The 24,162-nt window shown below is 41.0% G+C and overlaps 1 protein-coding gene across 10 annotated transcripts in view; it reads right to left on the reverse strand.

The window, feature by feature from the left end:
- Positions 1–19,156, reverse strand: part of TNRC6A (trinucleotide repeat containing adaptor 6A) — a 96,415-nt gene extending 77,259 nt beyond the window's left edge. For 2 of the 10 annotated variants that reach the window (XM_044935784.2, XR_003106561.3), the window contains exons 1-3: positions 18,670–19,033; positions 18,241–18,288; positions 8,819–8,932 (exon numbers count right to left, since the gene is read on the reverse strand). In XM_044935784.2, the coding sequence (XP_044791719.2) occupies positions 8,819–8,932; positions 18,241–18,288; positions 18,670–18,674 (167 nt within the window). In that variant the 5' untranslated portion in view covers positions 18,675–19,033. Of the gene's footprint in view, positions 1–8,818; positions 8,933–15,985; positions 16,041–18,240; positions 18,289–18,669; positions 19,034–19,065 lie in introns of those variants that run through there. The other 8 variants (XM_044935786.2, XM_044935780.2, XM_025275618.3 and 5 more) reach the window with 8 other exon arrangements.
- Positions 19,157–24,162: the final 5,006 nt, after the last annotated feature.

Consider the following 24,162-nt stretch of genomic DNA (forward strand, 5'->3'; position numbering starts at 1 on the left):
TCAGGAGTAAGAACAGCAAAAGATTCCATGACAAAGACCGAACAGCCACTGGTTTTAACAAGAGGGGACCAAACACTGGTGATATTTAAGACAGCAATTTTAGTACTTTTTATTTTGTGAATGTTTGTGGGAAGGCAATGTGGGAGAAACAACTAGTGAAGAGCTAAATGGTCCATGTTTGAGGAGTTCAAGTTTTTTTCTTTTTTTAGAGAGAGAAACATGAAGGTAGCTAAAAAGCTTTCAGAAGTGAGCAATAATGCTTGCCCTTAAGAAAAAAAAAACACACTCATGAAAAATTCAAGTTGCCTGACAGTACAAGAGAGGCTATGTATTCATATTCGCCTGTATGTGTATAAAATGACTCTAAAAGAACACCTAAGAAACCAACAGTAACTGGGGGAGGGGGCAGAAGGAACTAGGCATATGGGGGAAGGGAGCTCTCAACATATAAACCTTTTCATTCAATATTTTAAGTTTCAGCCATGTGAGTAAGTATTCAAAAACTTAAATATTAAAAGTTTTCCAGATTAATATTAAATTTCAATATTTAAACAGTAAAAGGCTGTTCTCTGTTTCTGGTTTGCTGGGAGATCCAGTCATGAGTGCATGCTATATTCTGTTAAAATTCTTTTCTGTCTCTACTGAAATGGTTATAGAATTTCTGACTTTTGATCACTGATATGATTAACTCTGTCGATGGATCTTCTAGTATTGAACTAAGCTTTGCGTTTCCTAGTATAAAGCCAACTCAATACATTTTTTCCAAAATAAACTGCTGGGTTTTCTTTCTAATAAAGGCAAAAAAAAACTATACTAATTTCACTGGTAAAAATAATCAGGGATAATAATATCCGGTGCTGGCAAAAATGAGAAATTAAGAGGTTCTCTCTTACTATAGTCTTTTGCAGAATACTGTGGTAGCAGTTTTAATAATTAAAGTTACGCATAATCTGAGACTTCCCCAACGGTCCTTCCAGTGGTTAAGAATTCGAGCTTTCACTGCAGGAGTCACGGTTCAATCCCCACTTGGGGGAAGTAAGATCCTCCATGCCATGGGGTGCAGCCAATAAATAAATAAAGTTACACATAATCTAACCAGCCATCCCACGCTTCAGAAGGTATCTTACAGTGATAAAGCACTGGCACACAAGGCCATACGCATATGACCGGAAAACTGAAATGTCCATCAGTAAAGAAACGGCTCTATAACAGCATAGCATATTGCACTGAAAATAAGTTGCCCTGTCTGTTGATTTGAAGGAATGTCCCTAACATTGTTAAGTGAAAAAAAGCAATTTGTAAAACCGTGAACAGTGTTAGCTCATATTTTTTAAAAGTTGTCTGTCTGTTTTGTATACCCTCCTGAACTAGGAACATCAGAGGAACCTCACAACTGAACCACTATTTAAAGGAATTGTTAAGTTTTTTAAAAGAAAACCCCTATTTAAAATATTATGGTACACATGCACTATTTTTGTAAATTAGTACCAAAAATGAATGCTTTTTAAAACACCGTGTCTAGGATTTGCTTTCACTACTCTAGGCTGCACTCCATCCTCCCAAAAATAGGAAAAGAGAAAAAAATGAAACAAGACTGACAAAATGTTGACAACTGCTGAAACTGGGTAATGGGTACAGAAAGCTCTTTATTCTGTTCTACTTTTGCATATGTTTGAAAATTTCCATAATAAAAGACAAAAACAATCACAAGCCTCCACTCAAATGAGTAAGGCAGCAAGGTGGAAGATTAGGACAGATAAAAGGAGATGAGCCTGTGAACCAAGAATCTTGGGAAGACAAAGGGCAAGACAAGTGTCCTTAATGGCAGCAAGTCTGGGATCCACAAGGCCCTTCCTGGACCTGCTCTTCCTGATTCTTGATTGTCAGCTTTCCCTTCATTCCCAACATGAATATCATTCAAAGCAATCACTTCCAAAGGATACTCCTGTAAACTGCTGTAGGACATGAATTAGCAAGGGCCTCTGATGAACAACTTGGAAGGATCTGTTAATAGTAAATTTTTAAACGTCACTGATCAACTTCAATAGAAGCCTCTACAAAAGAAAATGTACCAAAACAGATACTGCAAAACAGACCAAAATAGACTAAAAACCAAACAACAGGGGAAAGTTAAACCATAATGTACTCAGATCATGAAACATTACACATTAATTAGTTTTTTTTTTTTTTTTTTTTTAAGGAGGGGAGTTACAGATTTCCATGGTGTGCAGGAAAGAGTTATTATTAGCACAGCAGGTTGAGACCACTATCCTGAGAAAGGACTGCAAGACTGGCTCCTGACTGGGGTCAAGGCACTTGCATTTCAGGGAGGTTCCCACCAATCCCAAATCAACATACAAGCAACACAGTTTTGCTAAAAGCCTACTTTGTTTTTGGTGGTTGGGAATTTTGGTACATAGTAGGCAGAAGGTACCTACAATTGTTCAGTATTGTTGCTCAGTCGTCAGTCGTGTCTGACTCTTTGCAACCCCATGAACTTTTTTTAAGGGGCTGGCTGTAGATGGTACCTACACAATCAGCCCCTAAAAAAAAAAACCTACGCACTGAATTTCTAATGAGCTTTCCTGGTAGACACTTAACACATGTTGTCATAATTTGATGCTAGAGAAATTAAGCACATTCTGTGTGACATCACAGGGACAGAAATCTTGGAAGCTTGCTCCTAGTTTCCTCCGGATTTTGACCACTTGCCTTTTCCCTTTACGGATTTTGTTTTGTATACTTTCATTCTTACGATTCACAGCCATGAGAATGACTATACACTGAATCCTGCGAGCCTTCCTAGTGAACTGTTAAAACTGAAGGTGACATTGGGGATCCCCCAACAAACATGGCTTTACAGAAAGATCTCTAAGACACACCACTGAGTTAAAAAAAAAGTCAAGGTCCAGTTCAGCGTATATCATTTGTTAGAAAATCAAAAAGAAAATCCCATTTTAAAAAGTGCATATCCAGAGCATAGCAAAGAAGCAGACCTTCAAGGTACCTGGATGATCTGACTCTCTCCATCCAAAATTATTTAATAACAACCCACACAATGTTTAATCAATAAATCAGTAAGGATGTGTTTGGGGATTCCTGTAAGTCAAGCAGTCTGCTGTGTACTAGGAGAACTCAAGGAGAATTCATCATTTTTAAACTATAATTTTGTAGGAACAACAAGTGAACACGCCTGAAATACGGAAACAAGAAATCATCTGGTAGGGGCTATAAGCAAGCTTAGAAAAACAAGATATGTGTATGAGCTGTTACAGTTACAGCTAAGGAAAGCTTCAGGGAAAAGTAAGAAGTTGATCTGGGTCTTAAAGAAAAGTCAGGATTTCTACAGAGCCAGAGAGGGGCTTTTTCAGGCAAGGAAGCACAAAAGGGCATGGACACAGCAAAGCACGGAGACCTACTAGCACGGCAAGATCCAGAGCCAGTACTGACTGGGGTAGAAAAGGGGAGAAAAAGCACTGGGTAAAAGCAGCAAACAAACCTGCAGAACAGGGTGAAAAGACTGCTGCAGTAATCCAAGTAGAAGTGCAATGTCCTGAACCATGATGGTGGCAAGCAGAAACGAAAAGCAAAGAAGAAATCCAAGGTAATCACAAGAAACTGAATCAGCTGACAATATCAATAAGATTGACAAGAGAGATAGGCTAATGACAACTCCAGATTGTAGAAAGCAAAAGTTTCTAAATAGAAGCTCTGCTATTAGAAATGATAATACAGAAGTGATAAAAAGTGAAAGTCACTCAGTCGCGTCTGACTCTGCAACCCCATGGATATACAGTCCATGGAATTCTCCAGGTCAGAATACTGCAGTGGGTAGCCTTTCCCTTTTTCAGGGGATCTCCACAACCCAGGGATCAAACCCAGGTCTCCCACATTGCATTACCAGCTGAGTCACAAGGGAAATAGAGAAAATAGAGGGAACTTTCCATAGCGCCCAACTAGCCTATCAGTCACAAGTCACTGTAAGGCAGGTCATCTTCACACAGAAGCCAATTGTATGTTACCAATTAGTTATGAAAATAATTTCACATCTTCTGCCAAAAATGTTGTTCACCTACTTTTTCCCTTACTCTGTTTTTCCCTTACTCTGTTTTCTCCCAGCCTTTCCCTATCTGCTCATCAGCCTTTCCTTTCTCCCTCCTTCTGTCCTCCTACATCTGAATCAATCACCAAAGCCAGCCTAGTACCACACAACAGGAAGTTGCTGGTAACCTACAAAGCTGTATAATTTCACCAGCTAGTAGAGACAGAAACTGAATTAAGAGTGATCAGATTTTCAAAATGCAGCCTTGATATGAAAAATACAGGATAAAAATGAAGTTTTTTGTTTTTGAAAATAAGGAAAGTGTTAGTCGCCCAGTCGTGTTCGACTCTTATGATCCCACTGACTGCAGCCCACCGGGATCCTCTGTCCATGAAATTCTTCAGGCCATAATACTGGAGTGGATAGCCACTCCCTTCTCTAGGGGACCTTCCTAACCCAGGGAACAAACCCAGGTCTCCTACATTACAGGCAGATTATTATTTACCATCTGAGGCACCAGGGAAGCCCAACATAAGGAAGACTAGTACTTATTTGGAAATAGAAAAGGGGTTAGGGAACAAAAGTATCAGAGAAGGTAATCATCAATGAGGTGACACGAGAGAAGCTTGTTTACAGTCACAAGTAGTAGCTCAAGTCATTAAACAATATTGATACATCCACAAAATGCAACACTATGCTGCTATAAAACACATAAGAAGGTCTCCGTGTTGTGACATGAAAGGATCTGGACGGTATATAGTTAACTGGGAAAAAAAATGTTCAGTATCCTACCTTCCATGTTGAAAGAAGGGGAGGGATACACTTCCCCACGTGCTTGTATTTGCATAAAGGAATTCTAGAAGCACACATACAGAGAAACTAATAAAAATACATATTTGTGACAGAAATATGTGGAGAAAAAGAGGACAAAAGTCAGGGTAGCAGCAATACTGTATATTTCTATATTGCATTTGATTTTGAGCTATAAAGCACAGTTCAAAGTCAGCATATCTTCCTTTTAAGCATGAAGAGAAAAATAGGATATGATGAGGTAGCCATGAAGATCCAGATGATATATAGTTTGGAACTCCTAAAGAAGTAGGAAGCTGAGCTTGAAAGGGGGTTTCTATTGGCCTCATAATCTGAGCAATAAAATAATACTAGTAAAGGATTATAAGGATTACAGCACAACACAATGGTAAAGCCCAATCCAAAATCTGGTTTGCTAAACAACTCTCCTAAATCCACTCCTCTTTTGAGGCTTAATTTAATTACTAGTTCCTTCATAATTCCTTCCAACTCATACAAAACTCACTCTTGACCTCTGATTAAACAATACTCTTTTTCTAATTATTTCAGATGTTAATCTCACTCTTCCAAATAGAACTAATTACTGCTCTGGGAACAAAAACCAGCTCTACTTGCACTGCACTCCCCCAGCACCAGGTACTCCAATTAAATACCAATTCCCGCTTTTCCCACTCTTTCTTCTACCCACATTCTACTTCTTTAAGGACCAGTTTAAATCCAATCTATTCAAGCAAGCATTTCCTGGGCAGCACAGCATGTGGTTAAGAGCTCTGGCTCTGAACCTAAAAGAGAAGCAGGTTTAAATGTCAACTCCACTACCGACCTGTATAAGCAACTTGTTTAATTTCTCTAAAGCCTCCATCTCGTTTATAAGAGGTCTTAAACGCTACCTCCCTCAGAGATGTCTTGTGAAGATTAAGTAATGCAGAGGAAGTGCTTAAGAGATGCGCGTCAGTGTATACTGAACATCAGCCACAAGGGACTAGGTACAAAGCACCGCACTAAGTTAATGTTAGTATACCAAAGACAAGACAGCATACAGTAGAAACAGAAATGGCACACCTCCCAGAATGGTTAACTTCAGGAAGACAAGCGGTAACAAGTGTTGGCGAGACACGGAGAAAAGGGGAACCCCTGAACACTGTTGGTGGGAATGTAAATTGGTGCAGCCACTATGGAAAACAGTATGGCGGTTCCTCAAAAAATTAAAAAGACAACTACTAATGATCCAGCAATCTCACTTCTGGATATATATTCAAGAGAAATTAAAACAGGGTATCAAAAGATACCTGCATTCTTATGTTTACTGCAGCTTTATTTACAATAACCAAGACAGAGAAACCACCTAAGTCCATCAATGAATGAAGATGCTGTATATACATACAAAGGAGTAGCATTCAGCCTTGAGAAAGAATTCTGCCATCTGCAACAACATGGATATGAACCTTAAGGGCATTATGCTAAGTAAAATTAGTTCAAGAAAGACAAATACTGTATGACTATCACATACATGTGGACTCCAAAAAAACCAAACTTGTGGTTACTAGTGACCAGGAGACAGGAAAATTGAGATGTTGTTAAACAGGACTTCCAACTAAAGAGAATAATAAATTTGCAAATAAGGGGAATAAATTCTGGAAATCTAATGCACAGAATAGTGATTACTGCCGTTGATACTGTGTTTTATGTTTCAAAGTTGCCAAGAGACTGGGTTTTAGATGTTCTCATCACAAAAAAGAAACGATAATTATGTGACCTGAGAGAGATGCCAGCTAATACTTCTGTGGTAATCCTGCTGGAATACAGCAGACCCCTGAACAAGGCAGGGATTACAGGCACAGACCCTATGCAGTCGAAAGCTGCATGTAATTTTACAGTTGGCCCTTCAAACCCACAGTTCCACATCAACAGGTTCAACCAACCACAGATCATGTAATACAGTACTATGTATTTAGTGAAGAAAAAAAAATTTACAGATAAGCGGGACCATACAGTTCAAACTCACATTTCTCGAGGGTCAACAGGTATATAAATATTTCAAATCAGCAAGTTGTACATATTAAACTTGCACGAAGTCAGATGTCAATTATATCTCAATAACATACACACACAGGTATGTACTGACAAAAGAAAACGGAATCGACTTTGTTAATCATACCTTAATAAAACTGGAAAAGTAACTTCCCTGGTGGTCCAAAAGTTAAGAATCCGCCTGCTAATGCAGGGGACACAGGGTTAAAGCCCTGGTGTGTGAAGATCCCACATGCCTTGAAGCAAATAAGCCAATGGGCTACAACTACTGAGCCTGTGCTCCAGAGCCCATGCTCTGCAAACAGAGAAGCCCACACAGCACAATTAGACAGCAGCCTCCTCACTGCAACTAGAGAAAGCCTGAGCATAGCAACCAAGACCCAGTGCAATGAAAAGAAATAAAATGTTTTTAAAAACTGGAAAAAATGTAAAAAGGAAAAATGGAACTGGATATATAGAAACAATTATTAACGCACAATTCAGAATGAGGCAGATGCCAAAGCAAACAGTTCGAGACTCCAGATTTCAGACCAGACCACACCAGGTATCAAAAGACATTAAGATGTCACAAGAAAAGAAAACTACAGATCAATAACCCATGGGACCACAAACTCAAAAATCCTCAACAGAAGACTAATAAATCGAATCTAGCAACATATAATGGGAACTATATGCTATGCCCAAGTGAGACTTATCCCAGGGATGCAAAGCTGGTTTAACATACAAAAATCAACGTAATATAACATTGACAGAACCAAGGATAAGACAACATGATCTCAATAGATACAGAAAGAGCATCTGACAAAAGCCAATACCCTTCCAAGACAAGACAAAAATGTTCACACCAGGAATAGACGGAACTTCAATAATCTGATAAAGTCCACAGTTCACATTGTTCTTAATGGTTAAGACTGAATGCTTTTTCTCTAAGATGAAACAAGACAAAGATGTTCACTTTTACCACTCCTATTCAACATTTTCCTGTAGGTTCTAGTTAGGAAAATAAGGCAAGAAAAATAAGTGGGGGAGGAGGCTCAAGAGGAAGGGAATATATATATATAAAATTATGACTAATTTGAGTTGCTGTATGGCAGAGACCACCACAACACTGTAAAGCAATTACCCTCCAATAAAAAAAGAAAAGAAAAAGAAATAAAAGGCATTAAGATTGGAAAGGAAATTATATAAATGAGTTCACCACAGCTGTAGGATATAGAACCAACATACAAAAATCAATTGCATGACATGCTACAGCATGTATGAACCTTGAGAATATTCTGCTAAGTGAAGTCAGTCACAAAAGGACAAACACTGTGATTCCATGCACGTGAGTTACCTGGGGCAGTCAGATTCACTGAGACACAAAGTAGACGGTGGTTCCCAAGGGTGGAGGGGAGGAGAGAACGGGGTTTTATTGTTTAGTAGGTACAGAGTCTGCTCTGCAAGATGAAGTTATGGAGGGCAATGGTGGTGACAGTGGAGCAACATTATGAATGTGCTTAATTTCACTGAAATGTACACTCGAAAATGTTTAAGAAATAATAGCAAATGAAACAACTTACAAAGGATTAATCTCCAAAATACGCAAGCAGCTCATGTAGCTCAATACCAGAAAAACAAACCACCCAATCAAAAAGAGGGAGAAAACCTAAACAGACATCTCCCAAAGACATACAGACGGCTAACAAACACGAAAAATGCTCGGCATCGCTCATTACCAGAGAAAGGCAGATCAAAACTACAATGAGGTATCACCTCGCACTGTCAGAACGGCCAACATCAAAAAACCTACAAACGATAAATGCTGGAGAGGGTGGAGAGAAAATGGAACCCTTTTACACAGCTGGTAGAAAGGTAAATTGATACAGCAACTATGGAGAATAGTATGGAGATTCTTTAAAACAAAACTAGGATTAGAACTACCCTATGACTCACCAATCCCACACTGGACATTTACCCTGTGTGTGTGTCTGTCGCTCGGTCGTGTCCGACTCTTTGCGACACCATGAACTGCAGCCCGCCAGGCTCAGGCTCCTGTGTCCATGGAAACTGCCGGGCAAGAATACTGCAGTGAGTCACCATTTCCTTTTCCACCATATACCCTGAGAAAACAACAACTGAAAAAGACACATGTTCCCCAGTGTTCACTGCAGCGCTATTTACAACAGCTAGGACATGGAAGCAACCTAGACGTCCATTGACAGGTGACTGGACAAAGAAGCTATAGTACATATATGCAATGGAATACTGCTGCTGCTGCTGCTAAGTCGCTTCAGTCGTGCCCGACTCTGTGCGACCCCATAGATGGCAGCCCACCAGGCTCCCCCGTCCCCGGGATTCTCCAGGCAAGAACACTGGAGTGGGTTGCCATTTCCTTCTCCAATGCAGGACTACTACTTAGCCATTAAAAGGAATGCACTTGAGTCCGTTCTAATGAGGTGGATGAACCTAAAGCCTATTAAAAAAGAGTGAAGTCAGAAAGAGAAAGACGTATCATACATTAATGCATAGATATGGAAATCTAGAAAGATGATACTTTCTAGAAGTACTGATGAAGCTACTTGTAGGATGGCAATGGAGATGCAGACATAGAGAACGGGCTTGAGGACACAGTGGGGGAAGGAGAGGGTGGGATAATCTGAGAGTGGCATGGGAACATATCTATTCCTGTATGTAAACAGATAGCCAGCAGGAATTTGCTATGACACAGGGAGCTCAAAGCAGTGCCCTGTGACAACCTAAAGGGGTGGGATGGGGTGGGTAGGTTCAAGAGGGAGGGGGCATATGTACACCTATGGCTGTGACTCATGTTGATGTATGGCAGAAAGCAACACAACATTATAAAGCAATTATCCTCCAATTAGAGATAAATAAAAATTTTAAAATAGTTTAAGACAGCAAACTGGCTGTACCAAAATTTTAAATTTCTGTGCTTCAGAGGACATCAAGAATGTGAAAAGGCAACCCACAGAATGGGAGAAAATATTTGTAAATCATTAATCCAATGAAGAACTTGCATGTAGAACATATAAAGAACTCTTGACAACTCAACAATAAAATATAACCAAATTTAAAATGGGCACAGGATTTGAATAGACATTTCTCCAAATCAAATACACAAATGGTTAGTAAGCATATGAAAAGATGTGCAGCATTATCAGTCATTACAGAAACACAAATCAAAATCACAATGAGATACCACTCATTGGTGAGGACGTGGAGAAAATGAAATACACTGCTGGCAGAAATGGAAAATGGGTGCAGCTGCTTTGGAAAGGCTGGTGGTTGCTCAGAAAGTTAAAACATAGAACATATGCCTCGAAATTCCACCCCTAGGTGCGTACCAAGAGAACTGAAAACACACGTCCACACAAACACTTGTAAATGAATGGTCACAGCATCATTATTCATCATAGCCCCAAAGTGGAAGCGACCTTAATGCGCACCAACTAATGAATGGATAAACCCAATGTGGTATAGCTACACAATGGATTATTTTTTGCCCATAAAAAGAATGGAGTACCGATACATGCCACAACATGCATGAACTGTAAAAACATGCTTAGTGAAACAAGCAAGACAAAAGGTCACATATTATGATTCCATTTATACAAAATGTCCAGAAGAGGCAAAACCATACAGACGGAGTATAGACTAGTGGTTTGCCAGAGGCCGGAGGTGGGGTGAAGGGGGAGTGATCAATAGTAAGTATGGGTTATTTTTTGAGGGGTGGGGGGAGGGGGGGGTATAAAAAATGTTCTGGAATTAGGGAGCTGTGATGATTGCACAATTCTGCAAATAAACTAAACCAATGAATCATACACTTTAAAAGGGTTTACTTTATGCTATGTGAAAGTGTTAGAAAAAAATTTTTTTGAGGGAGAAATTGAAGAAGACATTCAGAGAAGGAGGAACAGAGGATAGAGCAAGAGGTAGAAGGGATAAAGCTAAACAGATAAGGTTAGCACAGACAAGAGTTTGGGCTTCAATTCCAGAGTCACTAGGGAGGTGGTGGAGGTTTCTAAGTGACAGGCTGAGAACTGCAGCTTGAGCATGATTAACTTGCAGCAATGTAGAGAAGGCACATTTTACATTCCCTTCTAGCTTTTCACAGTGAGATTCTCACTTATGTGCCTCACATCATCTAGGGACTCACAAGTAGAATATTAAGTGAAACATATTTCTCTGACATCCTTGCACGGTCAATTAACAGCAACAAACAGAGATTTGCTCAGTTGTGTCCAACTCTTTGTGACCCCATAGACTGAGGACCCCAACAGGCTCCTCTGTTCATGGGATTCTCCAGCCAAGAATACTGGAGTGGGTTGCCATTCTCTTCTCCAGGGGATCTTCCTGACCCATGGATCAAACCTGGGTCTCCCGCACTGCAGGCAGATTCTTTACTGTCTGAGCCACCAGGGAAGCCCCTGACACGGTGAAGTAATGCTTAAAACACATTTAAAATTAGTGCATATTTCACACCACACAGCACTGTGTTCCAGTGTTTTATGGGGATACTCCAAAAGAACAAGAGAAAAAAGAGACCAAAGTCAACAAAACACAGATGTCAAAATTGTAAAAAAATATTCAGTATCACTGCAGCAAGCCGTTCAATCAATGCTGGCTGACTCAAAATTACTAGTAAGAACAGCAAAACAAATGACTTGGTTTCATCGTGTTTGTTTTTATACAAAATCTAATCAATTGATGTTTGCAGAAAATATCTTGTAAGGTTCAAAGTATAAAATTCCTTAACCAAGTTTCAATCTGTTTTGAACATTCCATTTGAAACGGGAAGTCAGCTGAGTCATGGTCACACAACACACTAAAATTCAAAATGCCTTTTCCCTGTTAAAAGAGTAGAAACGCCAGGATTTCTGCTTCACAACCAGCTCACACAGAGTATGCTATTCAAGACCACCTTGATAGGACATTTAAATTATACAGTTGGGCTCCCAAAGCCCAAGTTTCAAATTCAGATTCAATCAACCAAGGATCAGGAAAAATTCCAGAAAGTTCTAAAAAGCAAAACCTGAATACCTATACATGGGCAAATGTTCACATAGCATTTACACTGTATTTACAACTATTTACATAGTATTTACATTGAATAAAGTATTATAAGTAATCTAAAAGATGATTTAAATATAAGGGAGAAAGTGTGTAAGTTATATGCAAACACTATGCTATTTTATATGAGGAATCTGAGCATCTTTGGATTTTGGAACGGGCTGGGCTGGGGGTTTTGGAACCAACTCCCTGAGGGTCAACTCTTTTATTTTCACATTGTTGCTGTTTGAGGGTTTTTTTTTTTTAAGAAAAACTATGCCTTAGTCAAATGTTACTTTCTCTTTTTTAAATCTTAAAAATCTCTTTATTCACATTATTCAGCTCCTCTATCATCCTCCCTATGACACAATGTTTCTTAATATTTGGGAAGCCACAAACCTTTTAAGTATTCTAAGGATTTTTTTTAAGCATACATTCAGTTTTTTGAACTATTTCATACCATCTGTGATCCCTGCGGAATTCAAGATGAGAGACTGTTCCAGTGCCACAATGCCCCTCTAATTTCAACAGGGGCGTTCTTTTGAAGAAAGCACATCACAAGCCCAGCCCAACGTTTCATTTTCTTACTAGGGTTATCAGTTTATTACAGGTGAAAAGCCAAAAACACACAACGTTTATGTCTAACAATAAAAGAAGCTCTCTTCAGAATAATCTTTCAAAAAAGCTACAATCATTACAGTTGGCCAATTTAAAAAAGACTTGTAATTACTGTAACCTCAACTATTTAAAATTATACCTCAGCTTCAACTAATTGTTTGGCACATCCTAAAATGAAAAACAGAACAAAACAAAACACTGAGTTAGTGTAAAGGTAAAAGTACTGGGTAAACCTTCAGTTCATTTCCTTCCGAGTGGCGGGGAGGGCCTGACGGGAGGCCCTGACAAGGAACACGTCAGCTACGTGGCACTGCTGCCAAAGAGGCCTACCTGAACCTAATCACACCGAGACCACGGGGCAAACCCAAACTCAAGTCCCAAACACACCTAGTCCAGACTATACCAGAGTGTCAGTCACGGACAGGCAAGAAATGGATAAGGAACTGCTCCTGATGGAAGGAAGTGAAGACAACTAAATGCAACCCTGGATTAAGGAACTGAGAAAAAAGAAGACAAGACATTATCAGGACAACTGGGAAAATCTGAATATGAACCAAATAGTACTGTAACAAAGCTAAACCTCTCCAACTGTGATCTATTTGATTGCTGTTACACAGAATGCCCTTGTTTTTTATTTACGGGTGATGGCATGATAAAACCAATGTGGCAAAATACTAGTAACTGGTAAACCTAGGTGGAGATACAAATGTTCACTGCACTCTTCTTGCTACTTTAATCAAGATTAGGATGATTTTTAAAAATTTTTAAATGGGAGGACATTTTCTTGATTTTGAGTGAGAGACATCATAAGTTAACCTAAGCAGAACATATACAGCCATATTTAAGTCTTTCCAACTGTGGGCAATACTTTTAAGACTGTCATGAAACGGAGCTGTAAAGGACAGTAATTTATACTCACAGATTTATTTCAGATACCAAAATTCAAAAGAGGTTACAGAATGGTACTCAGGTTTTTTAATGTTTATATTTAAAATTTCCATAGAGGGTTGTTACACACTTTAAAATTAAGCTTACCTTTTATGATTCATTTATTCTACCAACTGATGTACCAAATAGCTTCAAAATAAAGCTAGAAAGAAACCTATCAATATGAAATTGTTGGCCTACAAAGCACATCACAGGAAAGCAACACAAAAATTGAACAAAATCAGAAGCTTCTCCCCCCAAATAAAGTTGGGTGAATTCCAAGAGCACCCTATCTAGGAAGTTCACACCTGCTTTCTCTAGTCTTTTCTTAGCACATCCCAGGTAAAGGTGTCTCAGATAAAAACGTTCCAGGTTAGATGCTACATTATACAGTATGCAGAATCTTTAACAACTTCTCTCATGTGATGGCATTTAATGGTTGGTTTTAGGGGGTAAAAAAAAATCAGCATAACATAAAGCATGTAACTTCTACCTCAGATAACACACACTACATTAGTAAAATGGTCACAAAATAGTCTATTGAGGTAATTATTCTATTTTCAGAAAGAAAGAAGAAATCCAAGTTACCTTTTTTCCTATTGTGCAATATAAAATACTGCCTAGCCTGAAGTACCTGAAGCCTGAAGAGTCAAAAGGTCTGTCTGAATCCCAGATTTGTCATTTTAGAGACTATAACCTTGACCACAGCTTTCACACTTGTAAAACGAAGGGATCCAAATATTGGCTGGTGTTATGGTCTAGATCTAAATACACAATGATTTTATCATTTTGGCTTCCTATATACATACATATAATTTACAAAATTTAATTTATATGTGTACTTTATATACATTATATAATTTATTTATATATGAATTTACTTTATATACACACACATATACTTACTTTTTAAAGTTAGATACGTTGAATTAGAAGGGATTTTTTTTTTTAAACCATAAACTGTAATTTATCGTCTTTTTTCCCCAAACCTTGATGTCTGTTCTCACATTTATTTTATTCAGAGGCTGAGCCAATCTCCCCTTCACCCAAGACGGAGACCCCTGTATATTTAGTGGATTTTTTTTTTTAATTAAAAAAATTTAGTTGCATCAGGTCTTCGTTGTGGTGCACAGCTTCTAGAGCTCGAAGGCTCAACAGCTGCTGCCCATGGGTTGAGCCGTCCCAAAGCACATAGGCTCTTAGTTCCCCTACCAGGGATTGATCCCAAGTCTCCCGCACTTGATGGCAGATTCCTAACCACTGGATGGCCAGGCAAGTCCCAAGACTCCTGCAGTTCTAAGACTCCTCTCACACCTAATTCCAGTAAGTAGGTGCCAAACCCCAGATTCAACATCTTGAGTAATCACACTCCTGCTTTTCTACTACCACTTTAATTCAGGTCATCCTCACCTCTTGCCCAGATCACTAGTTATCATTTTTCTATCCTATCACCACCCTACCTAAAAGCTTCGTACTAGCTTCCCACGATGTAAGATTTATGCAAAATATCCTTCACCAGATATTCAAGAAACTCTACCCCTGCCCCCACCCTTACACACCAATGCAACTGAACTACTTACTGCTGTTTCACAATTGCCTATACTTTCTGGATGTCGTACCTTTATTTCTGCTGTTGTTCCTACACTGCCTTTTTCTCTACCTTCTAAAATGGATTCCATTCTTTAAAATTTAGTTTCAGTGGTGATCTCCCGTATCTAGACACTACATTACATATTTGTCTTTTGAATGCCAGGATACTGACAAAAAGTGACAACTTTAATGGCTGACAGTAAATTAAGAGAGTTGACCTCATGCGGGCAACCAAATTTATCCACTGTGCCAATTTTATTTAACTGGCTCTGGCTATCTGTCACTCTGTCTTCAGGGTTTGCAGCTTAGCAGAGGAAAAGGAGAATGGCAGTAAGATTTCCGTCATTCATTCAGAGACTGGAGGAGTTTCCAAACAGGGGGTCTACAAAGTGGGAATTTGGAGTCCCACGGTATTACAAAAGATGTTTAATGCTTACAGATTTAATGTTAAAAATCCAAATGTTTGGTTATATTCAGGAAACATGAAGATCTAGAACAGTGTGGGTGATTTCACCCGAGGGGACCTCTGGTGGTATCTTAAGGCGTTTTTTGACTGTCACACCTGAGTATTTCTGGCCGATGCTGCTACACATCCCGTAGTACACAGGGCAGACTTCAAAACAACAAATGATCTGGTCAAAATGTCAACAGTGGGTCTACTGGTTAAGAGTCCAAGCTTCCAGTGCAGGGGGCATGGGTCTGATCCCTGGTCAGGGGACCAGGATCCCAGGTGCCTCGTGGCACAGCCAAAAAAGAGGTCAACAGTGCCCAGGATGAGAAACTCTTATCTAGGAGTGCTGCCTGTATATGTGGGTTCTGCCTCTCCAAAGATACTTTCACATTTTTTGGAAGTGAAGAACCATGCCTCTTGTGAGGCAACACAATACAGTCCAAAGCGTAACATCTCCTGCAGTTTACCAGTGGTGTGGCCTCCTGGAAGTTACTTAATCTCTTTGTGCATCAAAGTCTTCACCTGTAAAACAGAGACCGAGATCCTGAAAGCACCTACCTCAGAGAGTTCCAGGATCAGATGAGTCGATGTAAGATCTTCAAAGTGTGCCAGGCAGACAGAAAACACCCACTAAACTCAGCTGCTGCCGTTCTTCCCTTCCCTAGTGCCTAGCCTTGCATTTGGAACATCTAAGATGGGCAAGAAATGTTTACTAACTGAATATAGGATAATGCCTTCCTGGGGAGGCACAAATTGGTAAAGACAAATATACTCTGCTTATTTGGAAAAAAGGAAGCACAGAGCTAAGGATGGAGTTCAAAGGAAGCATCTGCCCACCTAATCTTCTCTCCCTCCTCAGAAAACTTTTAACCTTTAGGAAATGTTCCCCTCGCACAGGGACCTTGGTATACAGTGGCCTGTAACATCCTTTATATTTGTTTTTCCTTTTCATTCCTTCTAACCAACTGAAGACCTTTGAATTTATGAATGGAATGGTATCTTCTTTTGACCCTTGCATCATTTACCCGGTGTTAGTTATTCATGTGCCCATTACAGCCTTCCTCCTATAATGCACATGGAGTCTGTGGCCAGGGACAACACTTGACTCCTTTTTATAAAACCCAAGGGGCCTAACAGACCTTGGCAACTGGCAGGCCCAAACCTCTCCCTTTACAGATTAGGAAGAGAGAGGCTAAGTGATTTGCCTAGAGTCAAGGTCATATTGTTAAGTGACAAAGCTGGGATTCAAACTCTGATACACAGCTGATACAGACTCCAAGTTCTATCCAACTTGTAATAGCATATAGAAATTATACCTGTGGTTGAGACAATTTTTAATTACGTCCCAGAAAACCTCCACAGAAATTACACTGATAGTTACCTGACAAAGCAAAAATAGAAATAGACTAACATTCCAAGCTCCTTTCTGAAAGTGTACCTTAAAAACTCAACCTGTTTTATTTAATTGTTTCCTATCTTAACATTAATAGCTTCTAACAAGACTTAAATATCCGGTTATTTAGTCAGGCTTAATTTCCTTTAAATGACTGTGTAATTATTTTGAATAACAGAATATCTCTTATTTGTTAAACCAATGACGACCATCCTTCACTGACTGAACAGATTCTTTAATGACCAGTTTAACAAATTAATATCTATATAACCCAAAGACCAGCAATTTGAAATGATTCTATATGCTGAAAATACATTCAGATGATTTGAATTGTGAATGTTAAGACCTCAATACAAACACAAAACTTACAATCACCAAGCACAAACTACATTAAGACCTGAGACAGACAATTTTTATTTTATTTCGTTCGAGTAAAAGCTGCTCACTGATTAGGCTAATCTAGAAGTTTCTCTCAGTGTCCCAATATGATGCAAAAGAAAACGGCGAAAAAGAAAGGAAAAGACTGTAAGACCAGAAAATGAATGTGAAAAAGAGTTAAATGCCTTGATGCTTAAGCAATTACAGCTCAATAAAGCTCGACATTTTCATAGGGGCATCGTTTAAAAAACAAAAAAAGCCCTTTGTGGTGATGATTTAAGTTACCAGTGCAAAAGCACTCAGGTCCAAAAGGAGTGAGAACCACTTACTGGGAACAGATTTTTAATTATTTTACCACCTGATAAAAGGAGCACACACCGAACGTAGATATAAATGTATTTTCAAAAGAAAACAAAACGCAGTCTATGCTCGGTAAAGTTCAAGGGCAAAACTGTTCCCAGTGCAACAGAATCCGCCTGACTACAATGTGTTGGGGGGGGTGGGGAGCGAAGACATAGTATCTTTTTATAAAGGCAACAATTTGAGTTACAAAGTAATAACGGGGAAGCCAAAACAGTTTGACAGCCCGCCATAAGGGCCGCCTCAATCATGAGTCACACAATGCCTGCAACCATTTACAATAGTAATTAATGCACAAGTCCCCTAATTAAATTCTAAAAGGGTGAGAATGCTTTAACTAAGTTTACAAGAATTGCTTTTCGCTGTTTTTTGCCACCCCCACCCCCCCGCCCAAGAAAGGAACACACGCGTAATTACGCATCTCCCCGCAATTCCTCCATCCAGTATTCCCTCCAGCCTCTTCTCCGTGTCTGTTCCCTGCGTGCGATAGAAAATGACACGGGAGAACTTCTAAACCCAGCAAAGGCGAGCCAGGGTGGAAATACACGATTAATGAAAGGGGGTGAGAGGCGGAAAGGGCGCCCATCTTACCTGCTAAGATTCCTTTCTACGTCTTTGGTAGCTTTAGCTTCCAATTCTCTGAAACGGAAAAGAAAAAGGGGGAAAGGGAGAGAGAGAGAGAGATGCGCGTGAAAACGGAGCTGCTGCTGCAGAGGCTCGCGCCGGGGCCGGATGGGGCGGGGGGAAGGGAGCCCGGGGGGGCTCACAAAGCTGCGGGGCTGCAGCCCCGACTGCGGTCAGGCGGCGCGGGCCAGCCGCAGCCCCCGGCCCGGCCCCGGCGGCGCAGCGCGACCCCTCTGGGCCTCCCGTCCGGCCTCCGCAGCGGCGCAGCCGGCGCCCCCTTCGCCGAGGCCCGAGGTCTCGGGGACGCCCGGCGCCGCCGCCGCCGCCCGCTATCGCGGGCCCTGCGGCAGCGCCCGAGGCTCCTCCCGCCCGGAGGGAGGCCCCCGCCCCGCTCACCTCATGTGTGTAAAGTGCACGAGCAAGTGGGGCGCGGCGAGTGAGGCTCGGGAGCCTCAAGCCCTCCGTAGCGCCGCGGGGAGAGGCCCGAGCCGCTGCACCAGCGCCATTTTCTACACCGACCCGCTACCGCCGCCGCCGCCGCCACCACCGCCGCCGCCGCCGCCGCCGCAGGCCCCAGACCGGAAGTGAATGCCCCACTCGGCAACCCCTTCCGGGAGTGTCGCAGCCACCGGCCTCAAGATGGAGGCCCTAGCAACTAGAGCAGCAAACTGGGCAGACCCTTGGCAACCACCCCGGCGCGGCGCGGCCGCGGGCCGAACCTCCCTGGAGCTGGTCACAGCCTCGGAGCTGCCCCGCACAGCGGCCTGGGGGCCCACCGAATCCTGAGCCTACCCTTTCTCGGCGCAGTCGGCTCGGGTTCTGACATGAGTTCCCTCCCCTTCTCCTCCTTCTTTGCTGCGACACAAGTTTCCTTCCCTGCTGCCCGGCCCCTCCCCCACAGAAACACATCAAAAAAAAAAAAAAAAAGAATCGCCTAAACCGCAAATTCTATCCCTGCCGCAGCATGATGAGCCCGCGCGGCTTTTGAAATCCGTCACTTGGAATTATTTTTGACCTTGGGCCAATTATTTAACCTCTCTCCTTCTGTTTCCTCCTCAGGTAAAGAATGCATACCTGAGGACGACTGTGACGTTTAAACGCGACTTTTATCCCTCGAGTTAGGCTGACCATTTGACTCAGCAGTTCCTCTTCCATGAATTTCTGTTCAAAAAATAATCCTGGGTAGCTACAAATATGTCACCATCGTGATACTAAGTCCCGCGTTGATGGTAGTGAAAAATTGTGACGGCGAAAATGTCCAGCGTTGCGAGGTGGCTTTAAAGAATGAACTACTTCATGTGTTAGGATACTGTTGAAAATGATGGTAAGGAAGAGTAACAGCAGGAGGGGGAAATGGTTACAAGGATAAGTGAAAAAGCAAGTTCTTCAGTAGCTCACATGGTGAAAACATGTAGATAGAGTAAGATACATACATATAGATAAAATAAAAAATATATACCTACCTGTAGATACAAGATACATACTTACAGGTAGATACAGGAATATACATACCTGTAGATACAGTCAGATACATACATTCTTGTGCATATGTGTGTATTCTTTCAATCCTCTCACAATGGTTTTGTTTTTCCTCCCCTAATCTAAAGATGACTCCAACTCTGTGCTTGAAATCCATTCCTTCTCAGAAACCTCACTAGACCTGTCATCCCATTTTCCTCTTTCGACTGACTTTGATCCTTTCATTGTCTTTAAAACATGCCTAAATGTCTCCCATTAAAAAAAAAACAAAAACAAAAAACAAAGCTCCCTTGACTTTCCAGTTCCTGTCCTCTCTCAGGGAGATGTGTAATGTGTGCTAAATAGCTTCAGTCCTGTCTCTGCGACCCCATGGACTGTAGCCTGCCAGGTTCCTCTGTCCGTGGGATTCTCCAGGCAAGAATACTGGAGCGAGCAGATTACCATTTCCTTCTCCAGGGGATCTTCCCAACCCAGGGATGGAACCATGCCTCTTTTCTACCCTGCATTGACACGGGGATTCTTTACCACTAGCGCCACCTGGGAAGCCCCTGATGTGTAATAAGTTAATGAATAAGAGAATGAATGAATGCACAGAAGGTCCTAAAGCATATGTACCAACATGTTAACTGATGATACTATGAAGTTTTAAATTTTCTTGTAAATATATCTTTTTTCCATTTTTATACAATAAGCTTGTAAAAAAATTTTTTTTAATCTCTTACAAAATGTAAAATTTTGTTGTTTAGATGCTAAGTCATATCTGACTGTTGTGCGACCCCTTGGATTGTAGCCCTCTAGACTCCTCTGTCTGTGGGATTTCCCAGGCAAGAATACTGGAGTGGGTTGCCATTTCCTCTTCCAAGGGATCTTCCCCATTCAGGGACTGAACCCAAATCTCCCAAGTCACCTGCATTTCAAGTGGATTCTTTACCACTGAGCCGCTGGGGAATCTCAGTGTGAAGTATAGGGGGCACTGAATAAATCTTAGTGACTTTCCTTTTCTTGCCATCATCCCTAAGTTCAATTCATCCATGTGTATATTTGGTTTGGTTTTCTTTTACTGTTCTTTCTACTGAAAGTATTAAAAATTATATTACAGTATTTCTTTAGGAATTAAAAAATTAGAACATGTATATATAGAACAGTATGCTTTCATACCAAGTTTATAATAATTTTGCATAAGAGCATAAGGCAATGAAAACAGCTGTTAAGATTAGCTGATTTTTTTTTTAATTAGACTTTCTTAGGTTTGAACAGGATTTCTCTGATAGCTCAGTTGATAAAGAATCCGCCTGCCATGTAGGAGACCTGGGTTCGATTCCCTGGGTTGGGGAGATCCCCTGGAGAAGGAAAAGGTCAGTATTCTGATCTGGAGAATTCCATGGACTGTAGAGTTCATGGAGTCGAAAAGAGTCAGACATGACTGAGTGATTTTCACTTTCAGGTTTGAATAAATCATTGATTCTCAGCTGGGGCAATCTGCCCTCCAACCCTCACACAAAGATTTAGCAATTTCTGGTTTTTGAGTATCACAACTAGATACTACTGGTGTCCATGTGGGTAGAGGCCAGGGTTTTGGTGAAACATTCAACCCTGCACAGGAGATTCAACCCCCTGCCCCTAAAAGGCAGAGAAGGCAATGGCAACCCAGTCCAGTACTCTTGCCTGGAAAATCCCATGGGCAGAGGAGCCTGGTAGGCTGCAGTCCATGGGGTCGCTAAGAGTTGGACATGACTGAGCGACTTCACTTTCACTTTTCACTTTCATGCGTTGGAGAAGGAAATGGCAAGCCATTCCAGTGTTCTTGCCTGGAGAATCCCAGGGACAGGGGAGCCTGGTGGGCTGCCGTCTATGAGGTCACACAGAGTCACACATGACTGAAGTGACACAGCAGCAGCTGCCCCTAACAGGAGAGTATCTGAACCAAAATACCAATAGCACCCAAGTTTGGGAAACCCTGGAACTAATTCCCAGCTCCAGGGAAGCTGAGAAGATGCAATTTCTTGAAGATCTTTTCAGAGTGGTTTGACAACCCTCCAGGGCTGTATTATGAAGTCCTGATAACTACTTTTTGCTTATCTCTTAAACTTGATTCATAGGGCTAGGTCAAAGAAGACTACAGAAAATCAGCACTGATTCCTTATCAGAAACCTACTGTGACTTCCCTGGTTGTCCAGTGATTAAGGCTCTGTGTTTCCAGTGCAGAGAGCGAGAATTGAGTCCTTGGTTGGGGAAATTCCCTGTGCAGTCAAAAAAGGAAAAAGAAACTACTAAGGGATCTTCCTTAATATTCTTTCCCTTTATTAATAATTACTCTGTCTATTGAATGTCCCATCACCATACAAACATATTCTATTAAGTTCCACAGAAAGAAAAAAATGCACACAAAACAAAAAAGTTCCACGGATACCTCATTCCTCTCCAACTTTTTTTGTTTGTTGTATCCTCTCTTATGAGCAAAACTTCTTCAAAAGGTGTTCTACACCAGCCGATTCCTCCTCCTTTCCCAGCCCTCTCTAACCTGTCATCCCCACTCCCCACCCCAAATCACTCTTATCAACATCAGAAATAACCTTGATTGTCACTAAGTTGTGTCTGACTCTTTGTGATCCCATGCACCAGGCTTCCCTGTCCTTCACCATCTCCTGGAATTTGCTCAAACTCATATCTACTGAGTTGTTGATGCCATCCAACCAGCTCATCCTCTGTCGCTCCCTTCTTCTCCTGCCCTCAATCCTGCCTAACATCAGGGTCTTTTCCAATGAGTCGGCTCTCCGTATCAGGTGCCGTATTGGAGCTTCAGTTTCAGCATCAGTCCTTCCAGTGAATATCCAGGGTTGGTTTCCTTTAGGATTGACTGGTTTCATCTCCTTGCTGTCTAAGGGACTCTCAAGAGTCTTCTCCAGAATCACAGTTCGAAAACATCAATTATTCAGCACTCAGCTTTCTTTATGGTTCAACTCTTACATCCATATGGGAGTACTGGAAAAACTGTAGCTTAGATTATACAGACCTTGGTCAGCAAAGTGATGTCTCTGCTTTTTAGTATGCTGTCTAAGTTGTATTAATAGCTTTTCTCCCAAGGAGCAAGCGTCTTTTAATTTCGTGGCTGCAGTCACCATCTGCAATGGTTTTGGAGCTCAAGAAAATAAAATCCACCACTGTTTCCACTTTTTCCCCATCTATTTGTCATGAAGTGATGGGACCAGATGCCATGATCTTAGCTTTTTGAATGCTGAATTTTAAGCTAGTTTTTCCTTGTAGCATATGCAATCTAGTTCCTTGACCAGGGCTCAAACCCAGGACCCCTGCATTGCAGGCTCAGAGTCCTAGCCCCTGGACTGACAGGAAGTCCAAAATGACCTTGAAGCTCCCCAACTCAATGGTAACATTTCTATTCTGATCTTAATTTACTTCTTAGCTGTATTTGTCACAACTGATCAGTCCCATTGTCTTAAGAGAGCTTCTTTTCCTGATTGTCTTGGCAGCACATTCTCCTGGGTTTCTTTTTACATCTCTAGCCATTCATTTTTGGGGTATCCTTTGTCATCATCTTCATTTCTTCAACAAAGAAATGTTGATCTCCAAAGCTCCCCCCACCCCTATCTCTCCTGAGATGGGTAATTTCATCCTTTCTCTTGTTTTAAAATACTATTTAAATGCAGATAACTTTCAAATTCATATTTTTAGCCCATATCTCACATGTATACCCCAGAAGCTAAAATGCCAGTCTGTCTATGCAACAAGTATTTGTCAAGCTATATATATTCTAGGTGCTGTGGCAGGGGACAACTCTGAGCACTACAAGAGCAACTACTCCTATGTGTAAAGTCTAATGAGGCAGACTATTCTTTTTTAAGCAAACTCAGAAGCTCCGGGAGTTGGTGATAGAGAAGCCTGGTGTGCTGCAGTCCATGGGGTCGCAAAGAGTCAGACACAACTGAGCGACTGAACTGAACTGAAGTGTATAATTACAAACTATAACAAGTGCACAGAAGGAAATGTATGTTGTGCTGAGAGAGAAACAAAGGAACGTTACATAGAGTGTGTAGTCAGAGAAGGTTTCTTGGAAAATGTAAGGCTTCACCTGAGAACTGAGAGATAAGGGGCAGAGTGTGTTACTGTTGCGATGCTCAGTCACGGATGACTCACGTGACACAATTCATTGAAATAAGCCAGTGCCATTTCCTACAATGGAGCATATTCTCTACATTAAGTGAATATTGCTACATGCCTCATGACTGACGTTTACAGTTTGATAATTTGTATATAACATTAAATATGCCTTTCCTACCATAATGTTTTTCTATTTCTGGAAAAATCGGTAACTATGTCAGGAAATTCTTGCTTCTTCTTAGTGAGCATAGTAAGAGACAGAGGCTGTTCGAAATTAAATGTAAATGTCTTTTC

This window comes from Bubalus bubalis, chromosome 24, assembly GCF_019923935.1.
Source record: "Bubalus bubalis isolate 160015118507 breed Murrah chromosome 24, NDDB_SH_1, whole genome shotgun sequence".
Lineage (NCBI taxonomy): Eukaryota > Metazoa > Chordata > Mammalia > Artiodactyla > Bovidae > Bubalus > Bubalus bubalis.